An 18,642-nucleotide genomic window follows, 5' to 3' on the forward strand; every position below is an offset into this window, starting at 1 on the left:
AGATAAAGTTATTTTTTTAATTGAAGTATAGTTAATTTACAATATTATATTAATTTCAGGTGTACAGCATAGCAATTCAGTATTTTTACAGATTATGCTCCATTAAAAGTTATTACATGAGGGGGACCTTCAAGATGGTGGAAGAGTAAGACATGGAGATCACCTTCCTCCCCACAAATACATCAAAAGTACATCTACATGTGGAACAACTCCTACAGAACACCTACTGAATGCTGGCAGAAGACCTCAGACTTCCCAAAATGCAAGAAACTCCCCACACACCTGGGTAGGGCAAAATTAAAAAGAAAAAACAGACAAAAGAATAGGGACGGGACCTGCACCTCGAGGAGGGAGCTGTGAAGGAGGAAAGGTTTCCACACTCTAGGAGGCCCCTTCACTGGCAGAGATGGGGGTGTGGGGGGGGGAAGCTTCAGAGCCACGGAGGAGAGCGCAGCAACAGGGGTGAAGAGGGCAAAGCAGAGAGATTCCCGCACAGAGGATCAGTGCCAACCAGCACTCACCAGCCTGAGAGGCTTGTCTGCTCACCCACCGGGGTGGGAGGAGGCTGGGAGCTGAGGCTCGGGCTTCGGAGGTCAGATCCCAGAGAGAGGACTGGGGTTGGCAGCGTGAACACAGCCTGAAGGGGGCTAGTGCGCCACAGCTAGCTGGAGGGAGTCCGGAGAAAAGTCTGGACCTGCCTAAGAGGGAAGAGACCATTGTTTCGGGGTGTGCGAGGAGAGGGGATTCCTTCCCTGTCTGCCCACAGAAGGCAGAGCACTGCCTAAACGAGCTCCAGAGACGGGCACGAGCCATGGCTATCAGCTCAGACACCAGAGATAGGCATGAAATGCTAACGCTGCTGCTGCAGCCACGAAGAATCCTGTGTGCAAGCACAGGTCGCTATCCACACGTCTCATCCCCCCAACCCCGACCCCTGGGAGCCTGTGCAGCCCGCCACTGCCAGGGTCCCGTGATCCAGGGAGAACTTCCATGGGAGAACACACGGTGCACTGAGCTCAGGCTGTTGCAACGTCACACTCTCCTCTGCCACCGCAGGCTCACCCCGCATTCCAATTATAACTACTATACCCCTCCCTCCTCCTGGCATGAGTGACCCACAGCCCTCTAATCAACCGCTGGTTTAACCCCATCCTGTCTGGGCGGGAACAGAAGCCTGAAGGCAACCTATACGCGGAGGTGGGTCCAAAACCAAAGCCGAACCCCAGGAGCTTACAAACGAAGAAGAGAAAGGTAAATTTCTCTGTGCAGCCTCAGGAGCAGTGGATTAAATGCCCACAATCAATTTGAGGTACCCTGCACCTGTGGAATACCTGAGTAGACAACAAATCAATGCAAAATTGAGGCGGTGGACTTTGGGAGCAACTGTAGGCTTGGGGTTTCCTGTGTGCGACTGACTTTCTGATTTTTATGTTTGTCTTAGTATAGTTTTTAGTGCTTGTTATTGTTGGATTTGTATATTGGTTTGGTTGCTCTCTTTTTTTGTAACTTCATTTTTTTATTTTAATAATTTTTTATTTCTTTAATAATTAAAAAAAATTTTAATTTTAATTATTTTAATTAATTAATTAATTTTTATTTTTTTACTTTTTTCTTTTTTTCTCCCTTTTCTTCTGAGCCATGTGATTGACATTGTCTTGGTGCTCCTGCCTGGTGTCAGGCCTGAGCCTCTGAGGTGGGAGAGCTAAGTTCAGGACATTGGTCCACCAGAGACCTCACGGCCCCACATAATACCAAATGATGAAAGCTTCCCCACAGATCTCCATCTCAATGCTAAGACCCAGCTCCACTCAACGACCAGCAAGCAACAGTGCTGGACACCCTATGCCAAACAACTAGCAAGACAGGAACACAACCCCACCCATTAGCAGAGAGGCTGCCTAAAATCATAATAAGTTCACAGACACCCCAAAACACACCACCGGACGTGGTCCTGACCACCAGAAGGACAAGATCCAGCCTCATCCACCAAAACACAGGCACCAGTCCCCCACCAGGAAGCCTACACAACCCACCGAACCAACCACTGGGAGCAGACACCAAAAACAACAGGAACTACAAACCTGCAGCCAGCGAAACGAGGACCCCAAACACAGTACATTAAGCAAAATGAGAAGACAGAGAAATACACAGCAGATGAAGGAGCAACGTAAAAACCCACCAAACAAAAACCCACTAAACAAATGAAGGGGAAATAGGCAGTCCACCTGAAAAAGAATTCAGAGTAATGATAGTACAGATGATCCAAAATCTTGGAAATAAAATGGAGAAAATACAGATGTTTAACAAGGACCTAGAAGAACTAAAGAGCAAACAAGCAATGATGAATAACACAATAAATGAGATTAAAAATTCTCTGGAAGGAATCAATAGCAGAATAACTGAGGCAGAAGAATGGATAACTGACCTGGAAGATAAAATAGTGGAAATAACTACCACAGAGCAGAATAAAAAAGAATGAAAAGAATTGAGGACAGTCTCAGAGACGTCAGGGACAACATTAAACGCACCAACATTCAAATTATAGGGGTCCCAGAAGAAGAAGAGAAAAAGAAAGGGACTGAGAAAATATTTGAAGAGATTATAGTTAAAAACTTCCCTTAACATGGGAAAGGAAATAGTCAATGAAGTCCAAGAAGCACAGAGAGTCCCATACAGGATAAATCCAAGGAGAAACATGTCAAGACATATTAATCAAACTGTCAAAAATTAAATACAAAGAAAAAATATTAAAAGCAGCAAGGGAAAAGCAACAAATAACATACAAGGGATTCCCCATAAGGTTAACAACTGATCTTTCAGCAGAAACTCTGCAAGCCAGAAGGGAGTGGCAGGACATATTTAAAGTGATGAAAGGGAAAAAACTACAAACAAGATTACTCTACCCCGGCAGGACATATTTAAAGTGATGAAAGGGAAAAACCTACAAACAAGATTACTCTACCCAGCAAGGATCTCATTCAGATTTGATGGAGAAATTAAAACCTTTACAGACAAGCAAAAGTTAAGAGAATTCAGCACCACCAAACCAGCTTTACAACAAATGCTAAAGGAACTTCTCTAGGCAGGAAACACAAGAGAAGGAAAACACCTACATAAACAAACTCAAAACAATTGAGAAAATGGTAATAGGAACACACATATCAATAATTACCTTAAATGTAAATGGATGAAATGCTCCAGCAAAAAGACATAGACTGGCTGACTGGATACAAAAATAAGACCCATATATATGCTGTCTAAAAGAGACTGACTTCAGACCTAGGGAGACATACAGACTGAAAGTGAGGGGAAGGAAAAAGATATTCCATGCAAATGGAAATCAAAAGAAAGCTGGAGGAGCAATTCTCATATCAGACAAAATAGACTTTAAAATAAAGACTATTACAGGAGACAAAGAAAGACACTACATAATGATCAAGGGATCAATCCAAGAAGATATAACAATTGTAAATATTTATCCAACATAGGAACACCTCAATACTTAAGGCAAATACTAACAGCCATAAAAGGGGAAATCGACAGTAACACAATCATAGTAGGGGACTTTAACACCCCACTTTCACCAATGGACAGATCATCCAAAATGAAAATAAATAAGGAAACACAAGCTTTACATGACACATTAAACAAGATGGACTAATTGATATTTATAGGATATTCCATCCCAAAACAAAAGAATACATTTTCTTCTCAAGTGCTCATGGAATATTCTCCAGGATAGATCATATCGTAGGTCACAAATCAAGCCTTGGTAAATTTAAGAAAATCGAAATCATATCAAATATCTTTTCCGATGACAATGCTATGTGACTAGATGTCAATTACAGGGGAAAGTACTGTAAAAAATAAAAACACATGAAGGCTAAGCAATACGCTACTAAATAGCCAAGAGAGCAATGAAGAAATCAAAGAGGAAATCAAAAAATACCTAGAAACAATTGAAAATGAAGACACGACGACATAAAACCTATGGGTTGCAGCAAAAGCAGTTCTAAGAAGGAAATTTATAGCAATACAATCCTACCTCAAGAAACAAGAAACATCTCAAATAAAGTCCCTAACCTTACACCTAAAGCGGTTAGAGAAAGAAGAACAAAAAAACCCCAAACTTAGCAGAAGGAAGGAAATCATAAAGATCAGATCAGAAATAAATGAAAAAGAAATGAAGGAAACGATAGCAAAGATCAATAAAACTAAAAGCTGGTTCTTTGGGAAGATAAACAAAATTGATAAGCCACTAGCCAAACTCATCAAGAAAAGAAGGGAGAAGACTCAAATCAACAGAATTAGAAATGAAAAAGGAGAAATAACAACTGACATTGCAGGAATACAAAGAATCGTGAGAGATTATGACAAGTAACTATTTGCTAATAAAATGGACAACCTGGAAGAAATGGACAAATTCTTAGAAAAGCACAACCTTCCAAGACTGAACCAGGAAGAAATAAAAAATATAAACAGACCAATCACAAGTACTGAAGTTGAAACTGTGATCAGAAATCTTCAAACAAAATCCCAGGACCAGATGGCTTCACAGGCAAATTCTGTCAAACATTTAGAGAAGAGCTAACACCTATCCTGCTCAAACTCTTCCAAAGTATAGCAGAGGGAGGAACACGCCCAAACTCATTCTAGGAGGCCACCATCACCCTGATACCAAAACCAAAGATGTCACAAAAAAAGAAAACTACAGGCCAATATCACTGATGAGCATAGATGCAAAAATCCTCAACAAAATACTAGCAAACAGAATCCAACAGCACACTAAAAGGATCATACACCATGCTAAAGTGGGGTTTATCCCAGGAATGCAAGGATTCTTCAATATATGCAAATCAATCAACGTGATATACCATATTAACAAACAGAAGGATAAAAACCATATGATAATCTCAGTAGATGCAGGAAAAGCTTTTGACAAAATTCAACACCCACTTATGATAAAAACTCACCAGAAAGTAGACACAGAGGGAACTTACCTCAACTTAATAAAGGCCGTATATCACAAACCCACAGCCAACATTGTTCTCACTGGTGAGAAACTGAAACCATTTCCTCTAAAATCAGGAGCAAGACAAGGATGCCCACTCTCACCACTATTATTGAACATAGTTTTGGAAGTTTTAGCCACAGCAATCAGAGAAGAAGAAGAAATGAAAGGAATCCAAATCAGAAAAAAAGAAATAAAGCTGTCACTGTTTGCGGATGCCATGAGACTACACATAGAGAATCCTAAAGATGCTACTAGAAAACTACTAGAGCTAATCAATGAATTTGGTAAAGTAGCAGGATACAAAATTAATGTACAGAAGTCTCTTGCATTCCTATACACTAATGATGACAAATCCGAAAGAGAAATTAAGGAAACACTTCTATTTACCATTGTAACAAAAAGAATAAAATACCTAGGAATAAACCTACCTAGGGAGACAAAAGACCTGTATGCAGAAAAGTATAAGACACTGATGAAAGAAATTAAAGATGATACAAACAGATGGAGAGATATACTATGTTCTTGGACTGGAAGAATCAACATTGTGAAAATGACTATACTACCCAAAGCAATATACAGATTCAATGCAGTCCCTATCAAACTATCAATGGCATTTTTCACAGAACTAGAACAAAAAAATTCACAATTTGTATGGAAACACAAAAGACCCCGAATAGCCAAAGCAATCTTGAGAACGAAAAATGGAGCTGGAGGAATCAGGCTCCCAGACTTCAGACTATACTACAAAGCTACAGTAATCAAGACAGTATGGTACTGGCACAAAAACAGAAATATAGATCAACGGAACAGGATAGAAAGCCCAGAGATAAACCAAAGCGCATATGGTCACCTTATTTTTGATAAAGGAGGCAAGGGTATACAATGGAGAGACCTAAGTATAAGGCTAGACACTATCAAACTCTTAGAGGAAAACATAGGCAGAACACTCTATGACATAAATCACAGCAAGATCCTTTTTGACCCACCTCCTAGAGAAATGGAAATAAAAACAAAAATAAACAAGAGGGACCTAATGAAACTTAAAAGCTTTTGCACAACAAAGGAAACCATAAACAAGACAAAAAGACAACCCTCAGAATGGGAGAAAATATTTGCAAACAAAGCAACTGACAAAGGATTAATCTCCAAAATATACAAGCAGCTCATGCAGCTCAATATCAAAAAAACAAACAACCCAATCCAAAAATGGGCAGAAGATCTGAATAGACATTTCTCCATAGAAGATATACAGATGGCCAACAAACACATGAAAGGATGCTCAACATCAGTAATCATTAGAGAAATGTAAATCAAAACTACAGTGAGGTTCACCTCACACCTGTTAGAATGGCCATAAACAAAAAATCTACAAACAACAAATGCTGGAGAGGGTGTGGAGAAAAGGGAACCCTCCTGTACTGTTGGTGGGAACGTAAATTGATACAGCCATTATGGAGAACAGTATGGAGGTTCCTTAAAAATCTAAAAATAGAACTACCATATGAGCCGGAATTCCCACTACTGGGCATATACCCTGAGAAACCATAATTCAAAAAGAGTCATGTACCACAATGTTCATTGCAGCACTATTTACAATAGCCAGGACATGGAAGCAACTTAAGTGTCCATTGGCAGATGAATGGATAAGGAAGGTGTGGCACATATATACAGTGGGATATTACTCAGCCATAAGAAGAAACGAAATTGAGTTATTTGTAGTGAGGTGGATGGACCTAGAGTCTGTCATACAGAGTGAAGTAAGTCAGAAAGCGAAAAACAAATACCGTATGCTAACACATATATTTGGAATCTTAAAAAAAAAATGGTTCTGACGAGCCTAGGGACAGGACATGAATAAAGACGCAGACGTAGAGAATGGACTTGAGGACACAGGGAGGGGGAAGGGTCAACTGGAATGAAGTGAGAGAGTGGCACTGACATATATACACTACCAAATGTAAAATAGATAGCTAGTGGGAAGCAGCTGCATCGCATGGGGAGGATAGCTCCGCGCTTTGTGACCACCTAGTGGGATGGGTTGCAGAGGGTGGGAGGGAGATGCAGGAGGGAGGGGATATGGGGATATATGTATACATATAGCTGATTCACTTTGTTATACAGCAGAAACTAATAAAGCATTGTAAAGCAATTATACTCCAATAAAGATGTTAAAAAAGAAAAAGGTTTTTACACGATAAGGCTATAGTTCCCTGTGCTTATATCCTTGTTGCTTATCTATTTTATACATAGTAGTTTGTATCCTTTAATCCCATACCCCTAATTTGCCCCTTCCCTTTCCCTTTCCCCAGTGGTAACGGCTCTTGTTTTCTATATCTGTCAGCCTGTTTGTTTTGCATATACATTCATTTGTATTTTTTTAAAAGATAAAATTTTTACAGTCCTTTTTTTGTAATCTCAAAATCCAAAATCTCTACTGCCTAAAGACTTTTTTAAAGTGTTTATTATTTTTTGGAAATTTGGTTCAAACTCATTTGGTGGCAAAACCTGTCCTGAAGTGAGGCTATTTGTAGTATTTATTCCACTTAGTGTGAAAATTCATTTTGCTGCACATATATTAATATGTTTGATTATGGAGTGCTGCCTCAGACCTCACTGGGAATGTGCTATTATCTGGGCACTGTAGTGTAGGCATACACACTGTACTGCCTTCCTAAAATCCAAATAAGAGATTTTAGATAAGAAATTAAGTACTTCTGATAGTCAGCTGCAGGGATTTTGGAGAGTGCTTTCGGTGGCTGGATTAACTTGAGCAGAGGCAAGAGAGATCATGGTTAGTTTGTGAACAGCATATAGTTCAACAGATTACTTTCTTGAGTATTTCATTTTAAAAAGAGTGGTTGATTTTTCTAGGGTTGTAGTAATTTACAACTATTATATGATAATTAAGAAACTAAAAAATTCACTGTATAGTTGTGGTGAATCTACAGATTTACGTGCTTCACGTTGTGGGTAATAGTGGTAAAGGAAGGAACTGTTGATGTTGTTAGTTTAAGCCAATATTCGCTGCCTTAAATCATCCATGCATATACCTGGGCCCTAACTTGGGCCTACTGGAGTAGAATTCTGATGCAGAAGGGAGGTGGCTTTAGGAACATTGGGGTCACCTGCTTATGTACTTTTTCAGCAAATTAAAAATTTGGAAAATGGAGTGGGGTGGATGAGTGTATAAGACAGTACTTTATACATTGTGAAATGTATTCCATTATGAAAATAATTTTGTGCCCTCATACTTAGCCCTCATACTTAGATCAATTAAACAGATGTTATATTAAACAGATGTTATACTTCACTGGAATTTATTACAGTTTTCTTTCTAAAGTTACTTAGCTAGGCCAATGTGTTACATTCATTTTAAGATCTTGCTTTACCTGCCTCTTAAAATAAAATTAAACTATATCAACTGATCAGTTAATAACTTTATAAATCATAAATAATATTTGAAAAGTTTTATTAAAGAATAGAGGAAGTTATCCAATTAAATACCTCATTTAATCCTTACGAAACCTCTCTAAAGTGGACATTATTATAATTTATTTATCTCAGTGAGGTTAAGTGACCAGCCCCAAAGCACACAGAAAACCACTTAGCCGGGTCTCAAACTCAAGTCTTCAGACTCTGAAGCCCATGCATTTTACCATTTATTTACTCATTCACTCATCAAACATTTACTGTCCTAGGCACTGGGTTTAGAGCTTAGCTGTACTAATAAAGTACTACAGAGGATGCACGAGAACATCTCTACTCAGACACTACAATCTGGTTTGAGAGATACACACATGAAACAAGAATAGTGATATGTGCTATGTTTAATGTATAGTGATAGTTGAAAAGTATAACAGAAATTAGAGATAGATGGGTTAATATGGACTGAAATTATCAAGAACGTTTTAGGAGCGGCTTTTCAAACTTACCTGTGTTTATCCCTAGAGATATGTGGCAGTTTTTATCTTTCTATATTGTTAACTTTTCTTCTCTAATATGTACTTAAAGGTATTTTTTTAATGAAATATTCACAGGATCATTTTAGAAAGAGGCAAAAGTAATATGAATTTTAAAGATGAAACATGAATCAAAGAAATGTCACGTTTTGATTGAGCTGCTTTTGGTTATACTTCCCAGGTCCTCAGAGGTATGCATTCTGCTCCTTTACTGTTAAGGGTAATTGAGAGGAAAAGTTGGGGAAGCATTAGAGAGTGGGAAAAGCAAGGCCAAAGGCTCAAGGGCTCAGTTAGACCTGGATTTGAATCATACTTATTAGCAGTGTAAATTTGGACTTTATACTTATTTATCCTTTCAGAACCTCTGTTTTCTCATCTGTAAAACTGAAATATCTTACAAAATGATAGTTGAGATTAAAGATATTAAAGGCATAAAAAGAATCTTGCATAATGCTTGGTATATAGTAAGAATTCAATACATGCTAATAATAAATGGCAGAGAGACTTTACAAATGAGCAGAAAATAATAAACTTTTTTTTATTATTAGGAATAATAATAAAAGGAGTACTTGGGGGACAAGGGAATTAATTAATTGATTAGGTTAAAAAACAGGTGTGGAAACTCATGAATACCAGGTTTGGAATTGATAATGCTTGACCAAAGAACACGTCTTTAAAAGCAGAAGGTTTCAAACAGGATGTATATTGAAATATGGAGTCACTTACCCTACTATCTGGATCTGTGAAATCATCTTTCCCTCAGTAGACAGGCAGTAGCCTGCACTGGTGATAGATGCCATAGCCAGCTTTCTGTCATACACATTGAAGGCTCTTAACCATGAATCTTGGGACCCTTCGGGGTTCTTACACGGATGGACTTCAGAAGATTGAGATTTCTTTAAAATGTAGTAAGAGTTTGTGTATGAAGTTCCTTAAAAAACAAACAAACAGCAACCAGATTTTCAATGAAATCTTTGCCCAGAACAATTTAAGTACTACTGGGTGTTTTCACAATTTTTGAAAAATAGGTGAGTGACGTGATTCAATCAAGAAAACCTTTCTCATGTGGATAACCCATTTTATTACTATGTAACTTTAGATAGTAGTTACCCTTTTGTCTTATTTTCTTTAATCTATTATGCTTTTTGTAGACAGTGAATGGAAGGTACTAGCTTATAGCTCCAAATAACATTTTTGAGTAATATTTAAAAGTTTAGGGCTTCCCTGGTGGCACAGTGGTTGAGAGTCTGCCTGCCGATGCAGGGGACATGGGTTCGTGCCCCGGTCCGGGAAGATCCCACATGCCGCGGAGTGGCTAGGCCCGTGAGCCATGGCCGCTGAGCCTGTGCGTCCGGAGCCTGTGCTCCACAACGGGAGAGGCCACAACAGTGAGAGGCCCGCATACCGCAAAAAAAAGAAAAAAAAAAAAAAGTTTAAATTTGTTAGAGGTTTAAATTAATGTGTGCATTTCATCAAGAAGCCTTAAAACTTAAGGAAGTAGAACAGAACATAATATTTTTTTGCATTGTAATAGACGTTTCCATTTAAAGTTGATACTGGAATAGAAAGTATTTTAGTGGATGATTACTGTATCTCCAACAACTATCTGTCTGTGGAGATGAGTATAAGTTGACTAAAAGGTGACTTCTGGGAGTTAAGAAAAATACCACAGCCTTGCACATTCTAGTTTCTATAAACTAAAAAATTGTCTGAACTTTATACCAAATGAATTTGATGGCATATAATTTTTGTAGTTATTATTGGGTCACAGTAGTATACTGCAGTCTGTCTTCTAAATTGCTAGAGCCATTTAGTTTATTCTTCTTACTTCCTGCTAACTACCTTCAAATGCCTTTCACATAGATGAGTAAGAGAGAAAGACAACCAGAGTTGCTTTCAATTCTGTTTTTTTTGCCAGCTGGAGGGAGGAAGCTGATAAGACAGTCAGCTATCAAAACAAACCCCTAATACTACACCAGAGATATTTAAAACCAGCAGTATATTTGAGCAATTTTTCACATGTTTATTCATAGAAATTCAGCAGTAAAAGATACTGCCACATACAAGATGTTATGAATCTGCATGAGGCCTTTTTTCCCCTGATGAAAGACATTAGAACAGAGACTTGGTAATTATTTTACAGTAGGAGTCTAATGACACTGCAGACTTTTAATAGAAAAGTATTTGTTTTAAGATTTTTCAGTTTGTTGCTTTCACTTTTCTCTCTTTTCTATTCTCTCAGTAATATGTAAATAAAGCTTCCTTTGTCTTATAATGGAATGGATTTTTGGCATTCTAATTTTTCTGCCACATCAGCCACCTTAAAAGACTTAGTTAATATGTTGAAAGCGCCTACATAAATTTTTGCTTAAAGACAACCACGAAGTGAATTACAAATAACAGACTCTTAAACATCTAAGTTAAATTATTTCTTTGTATAGAATTGGAACTTTGCGTTATGTAATTGGACATAGGTGCATTTGTACTGACAGAAGAGCAAGTGGAATATTTTCATGAATTATATTCTGTTAAAATGGAATTGCTGACATTATAAGAGAGATGCATAACTGATTAGAGAAACAAAATTCACCTGTGTACTTCAGCTCCATTGTGGAAAGTTACCAGTTTGAGTATACAAAACTGTATGCTAGTACTTTAATACCCCTAAGCTCTCCAGAAAATAAGATTTTCACAATTCTCTGTGAATATTATCCTACCCACTTTTTTTAAAAATTTATTTATTTATTTATTTATGGCTGTGTTGGGTCTTCGTTTCTGTGTGTGGGCTTTCTCTAGTTGTGGCAAGCGGGGGGCACTCTTCATCGCGGTGCGCGGGCCTCTCACTATCTCAGCCTCTCCTGTTGAGGAGCACAGGCTCCAGACGCGCAGGCTCAGTAATTGTGGCTCACGGGCCCAGTTGCTCCGTGGCATGTGGGATCTTCCCAGACCAGGGCTCGAACCCGTGTCCCCTGCATTGGCAGGCAGGTTCTCAACAACTGCGCCACCAGGGAAGCCCCTACCCATTTTTTTTGTCTTTTAATACCTGATTTCCCTCTAAAAAATTTTTTTGTGATACTATTTTCTTTATACTATAGTTACTAATGTTTTATATCATGAATTTAATGACTCATTTTTCTGTAGCATGTCTCTGTGGTCTTACATAAATTGGGTATAATGGTTGGTTTTTATCAGCATTGTGTCAACTAGCAACTATTGAAATACAGTGTCTTATAATAACAATCTTATGCTCAATGACATGATAAAACATTGTTCTGATTAATATGCTACTTTAGTTTAAAATAATTCAATGCTTAAAGAATATTCTTTGCCTTAAGACAGACTTGTTTTTAAATAAAAATTATTTTGGAGAAGCTCTGAGCAATACACAGAAGCTTTGTTAACTCCTCTTCTTGTCTTACCTTTGAAATTTGGTTGACAGTAGTTGATATTTCATTACTAAGAAACGGAGGTAATGAGAAGATATTTCTTAAGTTATATAAGAACATCAGAATCAAGGGTAGAAACTCCTCATCTCCTGAATCTTGTGGGGCCTAGCTATATTACCATGTTATTGAGATCATAAGGACCACAGCAATGAAGATATTTATAGTTTATCATCTTTCCAAGTTGCTTTTTGCAAACTTTAAACAAAAGAGCTACTTACATATAATATATCCTCAGACAGTTTGTAGCTAGAGGAGGAGCAGTTTGTTATTATTTCCCTGAATACCTTTTTTTTCCTGGAGTTATTTACCTTTCAGATCCTGGCAGTCTGAATTGTCTTGTGGCATTTGTTGATTATTTCAACCAAATCATTAGAATAAACTAGACTTGTCAGAACACTTGAGACTATGTTGAAAGGAAAGTTATGTGTTGAATATGTTAAATGTTTGTTGAATGGCTTAATAGGAGAACAATTCTCTCTTTATACCTCTGTGTGTGTGTGTGTATGTATATATACATACATATATACACACACACACACACAACACATATATATGTATGCAACTTAAATATAAGCACTGCTTGCTAAGAAGCACAGAACTGTCCTTAGGGGGTGGGGGATGGGAGTGGTGAGTTAGGGAGAGGTACTCTGTTGCCACTTTCTTTAGGCAGAATTTCTTGATATAACTTTCTTCTTGCTTTTCCTTTCATTTCCTGTTTTTTTTTTTTTCTTTTTTTGCCATACGCGGGCCTCTCACTGTTGAGGCCTCTCCCGTTGTGGAGCACAGGCTCCAGACGTGCAGGCTCAGCGGCATGGCTCACAGGCCTAGCCGCTCTGCGGCATGTGGGATCTTCCCGGACCGGGGCACGAACCCGTGTCCCCTGCATTGGCAGGCGGCCTCTCAACCACTGCGCCACCAGGGAAGCCCTCATTTCCTGTTTTTGTCCTGAATTAATGGCTCTGATTTTATAAAACCTGAATTATTGCATTCTTTTGAAAATGGAGTCAATTTGGAAATAAATCAATCAGTAAAATAAATTTGAAGAATTTCTCGTTTCTCATTAAGCTTAAGAAGTTTAGGAAAGTGGTCAGATGGCATGCAATAGGTATAAAACTTAATTAGATCACTAAAAATCATAGGATTTATTTACATTATCTGAATACATATTAAACTTCTTTAACCAAAGCAATCAACAATATATGCCTTCCAAGCTCTTCTACTATAGATATTTTCCAAAATTATTTTTCTACTGGCCTTTTTTTTTTGCTTTTCAAACTGTATACAGCACAGTGACCATAGTTAACAATACTGTGTTGTGTATTTGACAGTTGCTAAGATCTTAAACGTTCTCATCACAAGAAAAGAAATTGTAAGTGTGTGGTGATGGATGTTTAAACTTACTGTGGTAATCATTTGTAATATATATACATATAACAAGTCATTACGTTGTACACCTAAAACCGATACAATGTTATATGTCAATTATATCTCAATTTAAAAAATAACAACAACAACCAAAGGAGAGTAGGATTAAACTATTTGTAAAAGAGACCATTATTATCCTATTAATGGGTCACAGAATGAATGTTTTTGGGCTTCATTATACTGGGTACTATAAAGTTGATTGTACATTTACTTCCTAGACTTTGGGGATATAAACAAGGTTTTGGTTCTCAAGTAGTTTTCAGTCTAGTCAGAGAGGAAGATCTATGAGCAAATGATAGGACTACAATGATAATGCTAGAAAAGAGGCAGGTGGAAGGTCCATCGAGGTTGTCAAGGAGTGGTTGTGTCTGTCAGAGACGTGGGGAACGCTTTAGAGAGCATTTATGAACTGTGGCTTGAAAGACTTTCAAAAGCTTACGCATAGGGCTTTCCTGGTGGTGCAGTGGTTGAGAGTCCACCTGCCGATGCAGGGGACACGGGTTCGTGCCCCGGTCCGGGAAGATCCCACATGCCACGGAGCGGCTGGGCCCATGAGCCATGGCCGCTGAGCCTGTGCGGCTGGAGCCTGTGCTCCGCAACGGGAGAGGCCACAACAGTGAGAGGCCAGCGTACCGCAAAAACAAACAAACAAACAAAAAACACTTATGCATAAGATAAAGTTGTATGAGAAGGTTAGGGTCTGGGGTAGGGACAGAAGAAACAACCTTGGTAAAGGTGCAGAGATAAATTTGCTACAGCTTCATACCCAAAATGGAGAGAGCAGAAGGGTTTGACACTACCAAGATGAGCAAGGACCAGGTTGTGGCTGGCCTTGTATGCTGTATGAAGGATTCTGAACTTTATCCCAAGGGGCTCTGGGTCCCAAACCTGGCTGCCCATCAGAATCACCTGTGGGTCTAGTAAAACAGACAAATTTGCTTAGACCCTGTGTGATTCTGATTCATGATTCTAGTTAGCTATCTAGTAAGGTATAAAAAAGTTTTAAGTAGTGAAGTAAAATGATCAGACTTGTATTTTGAAAGATCAGTGTTTAGCACTAAGAAATACATTTCGCATTATGATCCAGTACACACACATAGGCACCTATATATAGCAAAAAGAAAAGATTCATGAAACACGTCTTAGTCTATTGTGGGATGCAGCCTAGTATTTCTTCCTGATGTTTTAGAAAGCTGGTTGCAAGCCACTAAATTGATTTTGCAGCTCATTAAATTGATTCCATGATCCAGTAAGGGGTCATAGCCTACAGTTTGAAAAAAATATTGCTATAGAGCATGAATTGAGTTTTGAAGGGCTGAAGATCAGATAGGCAATTAATCCAGTTATCCAGGGGCCTGAACTAGGACAGTGGCATAAGCAGGTGCAGACAGAGAAGAAGAAAGAGAGATTCAATAGGTTAGAAGGTGGTGTTCTTAGTATTAATTCTAAATCAGTTCTGAGGGTTGAGGGAGGTCAGGGAGTCTAGGGTGATTTCCAGATTTCTAGTTTGAATATTTGAATATTTGGATGCTCGTGTTATTCTTAAGCAATAGCGAGAACACAGGGGAAGAATTGGTGAGGACAGGTTGTGGGGAGAAAAGATATAAACAAAAGGCAGTTGCATGTATGAATGATTTTTTTTCCAAGTCAGACTCCTTTAAATAATTTTTTTTTCTTTTTCTTATTAAAGTACATATCTCAAGGCTTGGTCTTTTCTTTTACCTTTCTGATATAACCTACTTTCTCTTACATTGGTTTCTGGTATTTTTATGTGGATTGTCCTAAGATAGTTTTAAACTTTCCTTCTGTGCTAAGATCTTGCATCACCAATTCAGTCTTTTCCAGGACATCTGACTCCTTGCCCAAAATGAAACATAAGAATTAAACATTTTTCCTTCTTTCCAACCCACATAATTCTTTCCTCATCTATCAGAGGTGGAGATCTCAATTTTCTGACCTTCTGCTTATTGTTACCAATCTGTATTCCAAGCTTCATGGCCAATAATTATGCCTATTGCATTCCCATATGTAACCAACTAAGTGTTGTTGTAAGCATTGCAGGTTGAAGTCTGCTGACTATCCTCTGGAACTTAATGATCATTTTCTGCCACTTGTGCTTATTGTAGTCATTGTCCAAGTTATTTACAGTTTTTGTGGGTCAGGAATTTAAGAAGGGCTTAGCTGGGCAGTTGTAGCTTGGAGTCTTTTAGGATGCAGTGGTCTGAGGTGTTTGGGGCTAGAACGTGAGGCCGGAGTACAGGGAAAGAGGGCTTTTACATTTCATGTAGTCTCAAGGCCTTGCTTTTTTCATCTCTCTGAGTCGGTTAGTTTGGATTTCTTTTAGGGCAGTCAGACTGCTTTTGTGGCAGCTGGAAATGTAAGGAGTGACTCTTCCAGCTCTCCAAGTGGAAGTTGCATCACCTTTTTCTGACTTAGCCTTGCTAGTTACAGTGTTACTTCCCCAGCTCTTAGCCAGCCTCACTAGTTACAGTGTTACTTCCCCACGCTCTTAGCCACAAGCTAGTCATAAACCTACCCAGGTTTAAAGGGAGGGCAATTAGACTCCACCACTTGATGGGAGAGTGACAAGGCTCTGGAAGAAAGTGTGTGATGAGAAATATTTTTGTAGACAGTCTGCATAAGGTATGTAGAAAATAATGAATGCTGTCATAGGGATCTTTAGTTTTGCCTGGAGTTTGCTACCTTATTATTAGTATTGCTCATTAAATCTTCTAAAGAGCAAGTTAGCTTTTATGATTTACTTTTCTACATCTTATGTAATCTTTGAACTTGAATAATTTACTTTCTCTGCAACAGAATTAAGTATATAGTTATGAAGATGCTTTAAACCAATGTGTAAGATTTCCCTGGTGGTATAGGATGGTTCAATGCAGCAGCAGTTTAGCCATCTCTGCAGAGTGGGGCCCATTTGAATTACATGTTATCTTGTGTGTGTTTTCTAAGAGCAGTTCTAGATTCCTATCTTCAAAACTCTAAATGACCCTTGTAGCCTGTTGAATAGACTGTTGAAAGTTTTCTAAGTATCCGAAAATACATTCTTACACCAACTGCTTGGTTCCTTGTTAGACCTTACGAATGGCTGCATGAAATAGATCAAACAATACTGGCTCTATTTCATAGCCTTGCAGTTTTTCATTAGTAATAAGAAATAGATCTGACAAGACACTGTCTGACAAGACACTGCACTATTATTGCTTATTTTCGGAAATAAGCTCCTATTAATCTAGTGATGAATTTTGGTGGATAAATTTAATTCCCAATAATGCTGTCATGCCTGAATTTTGCCTAATAAATATCATTTGATAATCTGCTGACATAAGTATTAATCCTAAATTTGACACTAAAATTGTACTTCATAAATATAACATGCAGAAAAGCAATCCCTGAAGGATAGAAAATAAAGAACAAAAATTAATATGGTTAGTTCCCCATTCCTTACCCCCAGTAATATGTTCGTTCATAGAGGATTGGCACAGTTTGTTTATATTGAAGAAAGTCTATCTGGAATAGTCATTTAGTGTAATGCTGTTTAGAGTATTATAACCACTTGATGGCACCCTTTGATTTGGTACAAACCTCATTAGCCATACTATAGGGCAGTATAGCATTTGTAATGGAATAACACATAAGAACTAAAGACTGCAAGGTATCTGGTTAATGTAGAGATGAAATGAATGCAACAGCAAGGCTAAGCTTTCCTGACCCTTCATGAAAGAATAGATGAAAAAAGGAAGAATAAGCTATTGTGCCAAAGGGAGATGATGAAATTCAAGATCCACACACATAATCTCTGGCTCAGCCTCTGAAATGTTAATCCCTGGGTAGAATTATTTGAGCTATAGATTGCAATTTATCATCAAAATGGCACTGTGTCAAACAATACTTTTTATATGTGTGATGTTTAGAACTATCCAATTTTAATATAAAATGGTTCACAGAGCACTGGCTAATATTTAAGTAGCAACTCTTTAAGGTTGTGATTTTGGGGATGGAATGGGATGGTTTCTTTACTTCAGAATACTAATTGTATTTTAGATTGAGGGTTTTTGGGGAATCTTTTCTGCTTTTCTTTTAGTGACAGTTTAGTTTTAGTGCCAGGAAAAAGGATTTTTAAAGAATGCCTCTCATTAAATAAAGTAGTTTAGAATCGTTTTCTTTCACGTGCTAAGAATACTTTTATAATTATAGAATAATTCTGTAGTATTCTTCGACATTGCTTAAAAATACTCTAGCTGCTGAAGAGTTTATTTTTTAGGGTTTATATGGACTTTTTCTTTATGATATCAAATATTTGTGGATTTCCTCTTATTTAAATTAACCAACTTCTGCCCACTAGGATGTGTTGTCATGATTAATATGTGTTTGTGATACGCCCTTCTTAAAGATCAAATTATCCCGATTTTAAAAATAAATTTTAATAATGGAGGTGGGGAGGGGTGTTGCATATGTCTATTCATCTATCATTTAGAGTAATAATCATGGATTTTCCTATGTAAAAAGAAAATCTAACTTTTCTGATCTTTTAAAAGATCAGAATGCTTAAAAGAACTCTGTTTCTAGAATCTAGAAGCTTGAAATTCCAGTTTAACTATATACTTTTCCTTTCAGTTTTATCATGCTTGCTTTTAAGAGGCTTTTTTTTTTGGCCTATCTTTAATTAAAAACAACTATTCTCTATTTTATTACTAAGAAATTATTTTACTTTGTATTTAGTTCTTTGTACCTATTTTTGAAGGTCCACTAATAGGGTGATCTCTAGCAAAAACCTATGCAGTAT

General features: G+C 37.8%; 1 protein-coding gene across 5 annotated transcripts in view; it reads left to right on the forward strand.

The window, feature by feature from the left end:
* EHBP1 (EH domain binding protein 1) overlaps positions 1-18,642 on the forward strand; it is a 500,368-nt gene that overhangs the window by 237,954 nt on the left and 243,772 nt on the right. Inside the window, exon 1 of one of the 5 annotated variants that reach the window (XM_082643306.1) lies at positions 16,381-16,487. The exons of the other annotated variants lie outside the window; for them this stretch is intronic. Coding sequence (XP_082499432.1) covers positions 16,455-16,487 — 33 coding nt within the window. The 5' untranslated portion in view covers positions 16,381-16,454. Of the gene's footprint in view, positions 1-16,380; positions 16,488-18,642 lie in introns of those variants that run through there. 5 annotated transcript variants of the gene reach the window in all.

This window comes from Mesoplodon mirus (assembly GCF_964341445.2).
Source record: "Mesoplodon mirus genome assembly, chromosome: 14".
Lineage (NCBI taxonomy): Eukaryota > Metazoa > Chordata > Mammalia > Artiodactyla > Ziphiidae > Mesoplodon > Mesoplodon mirus.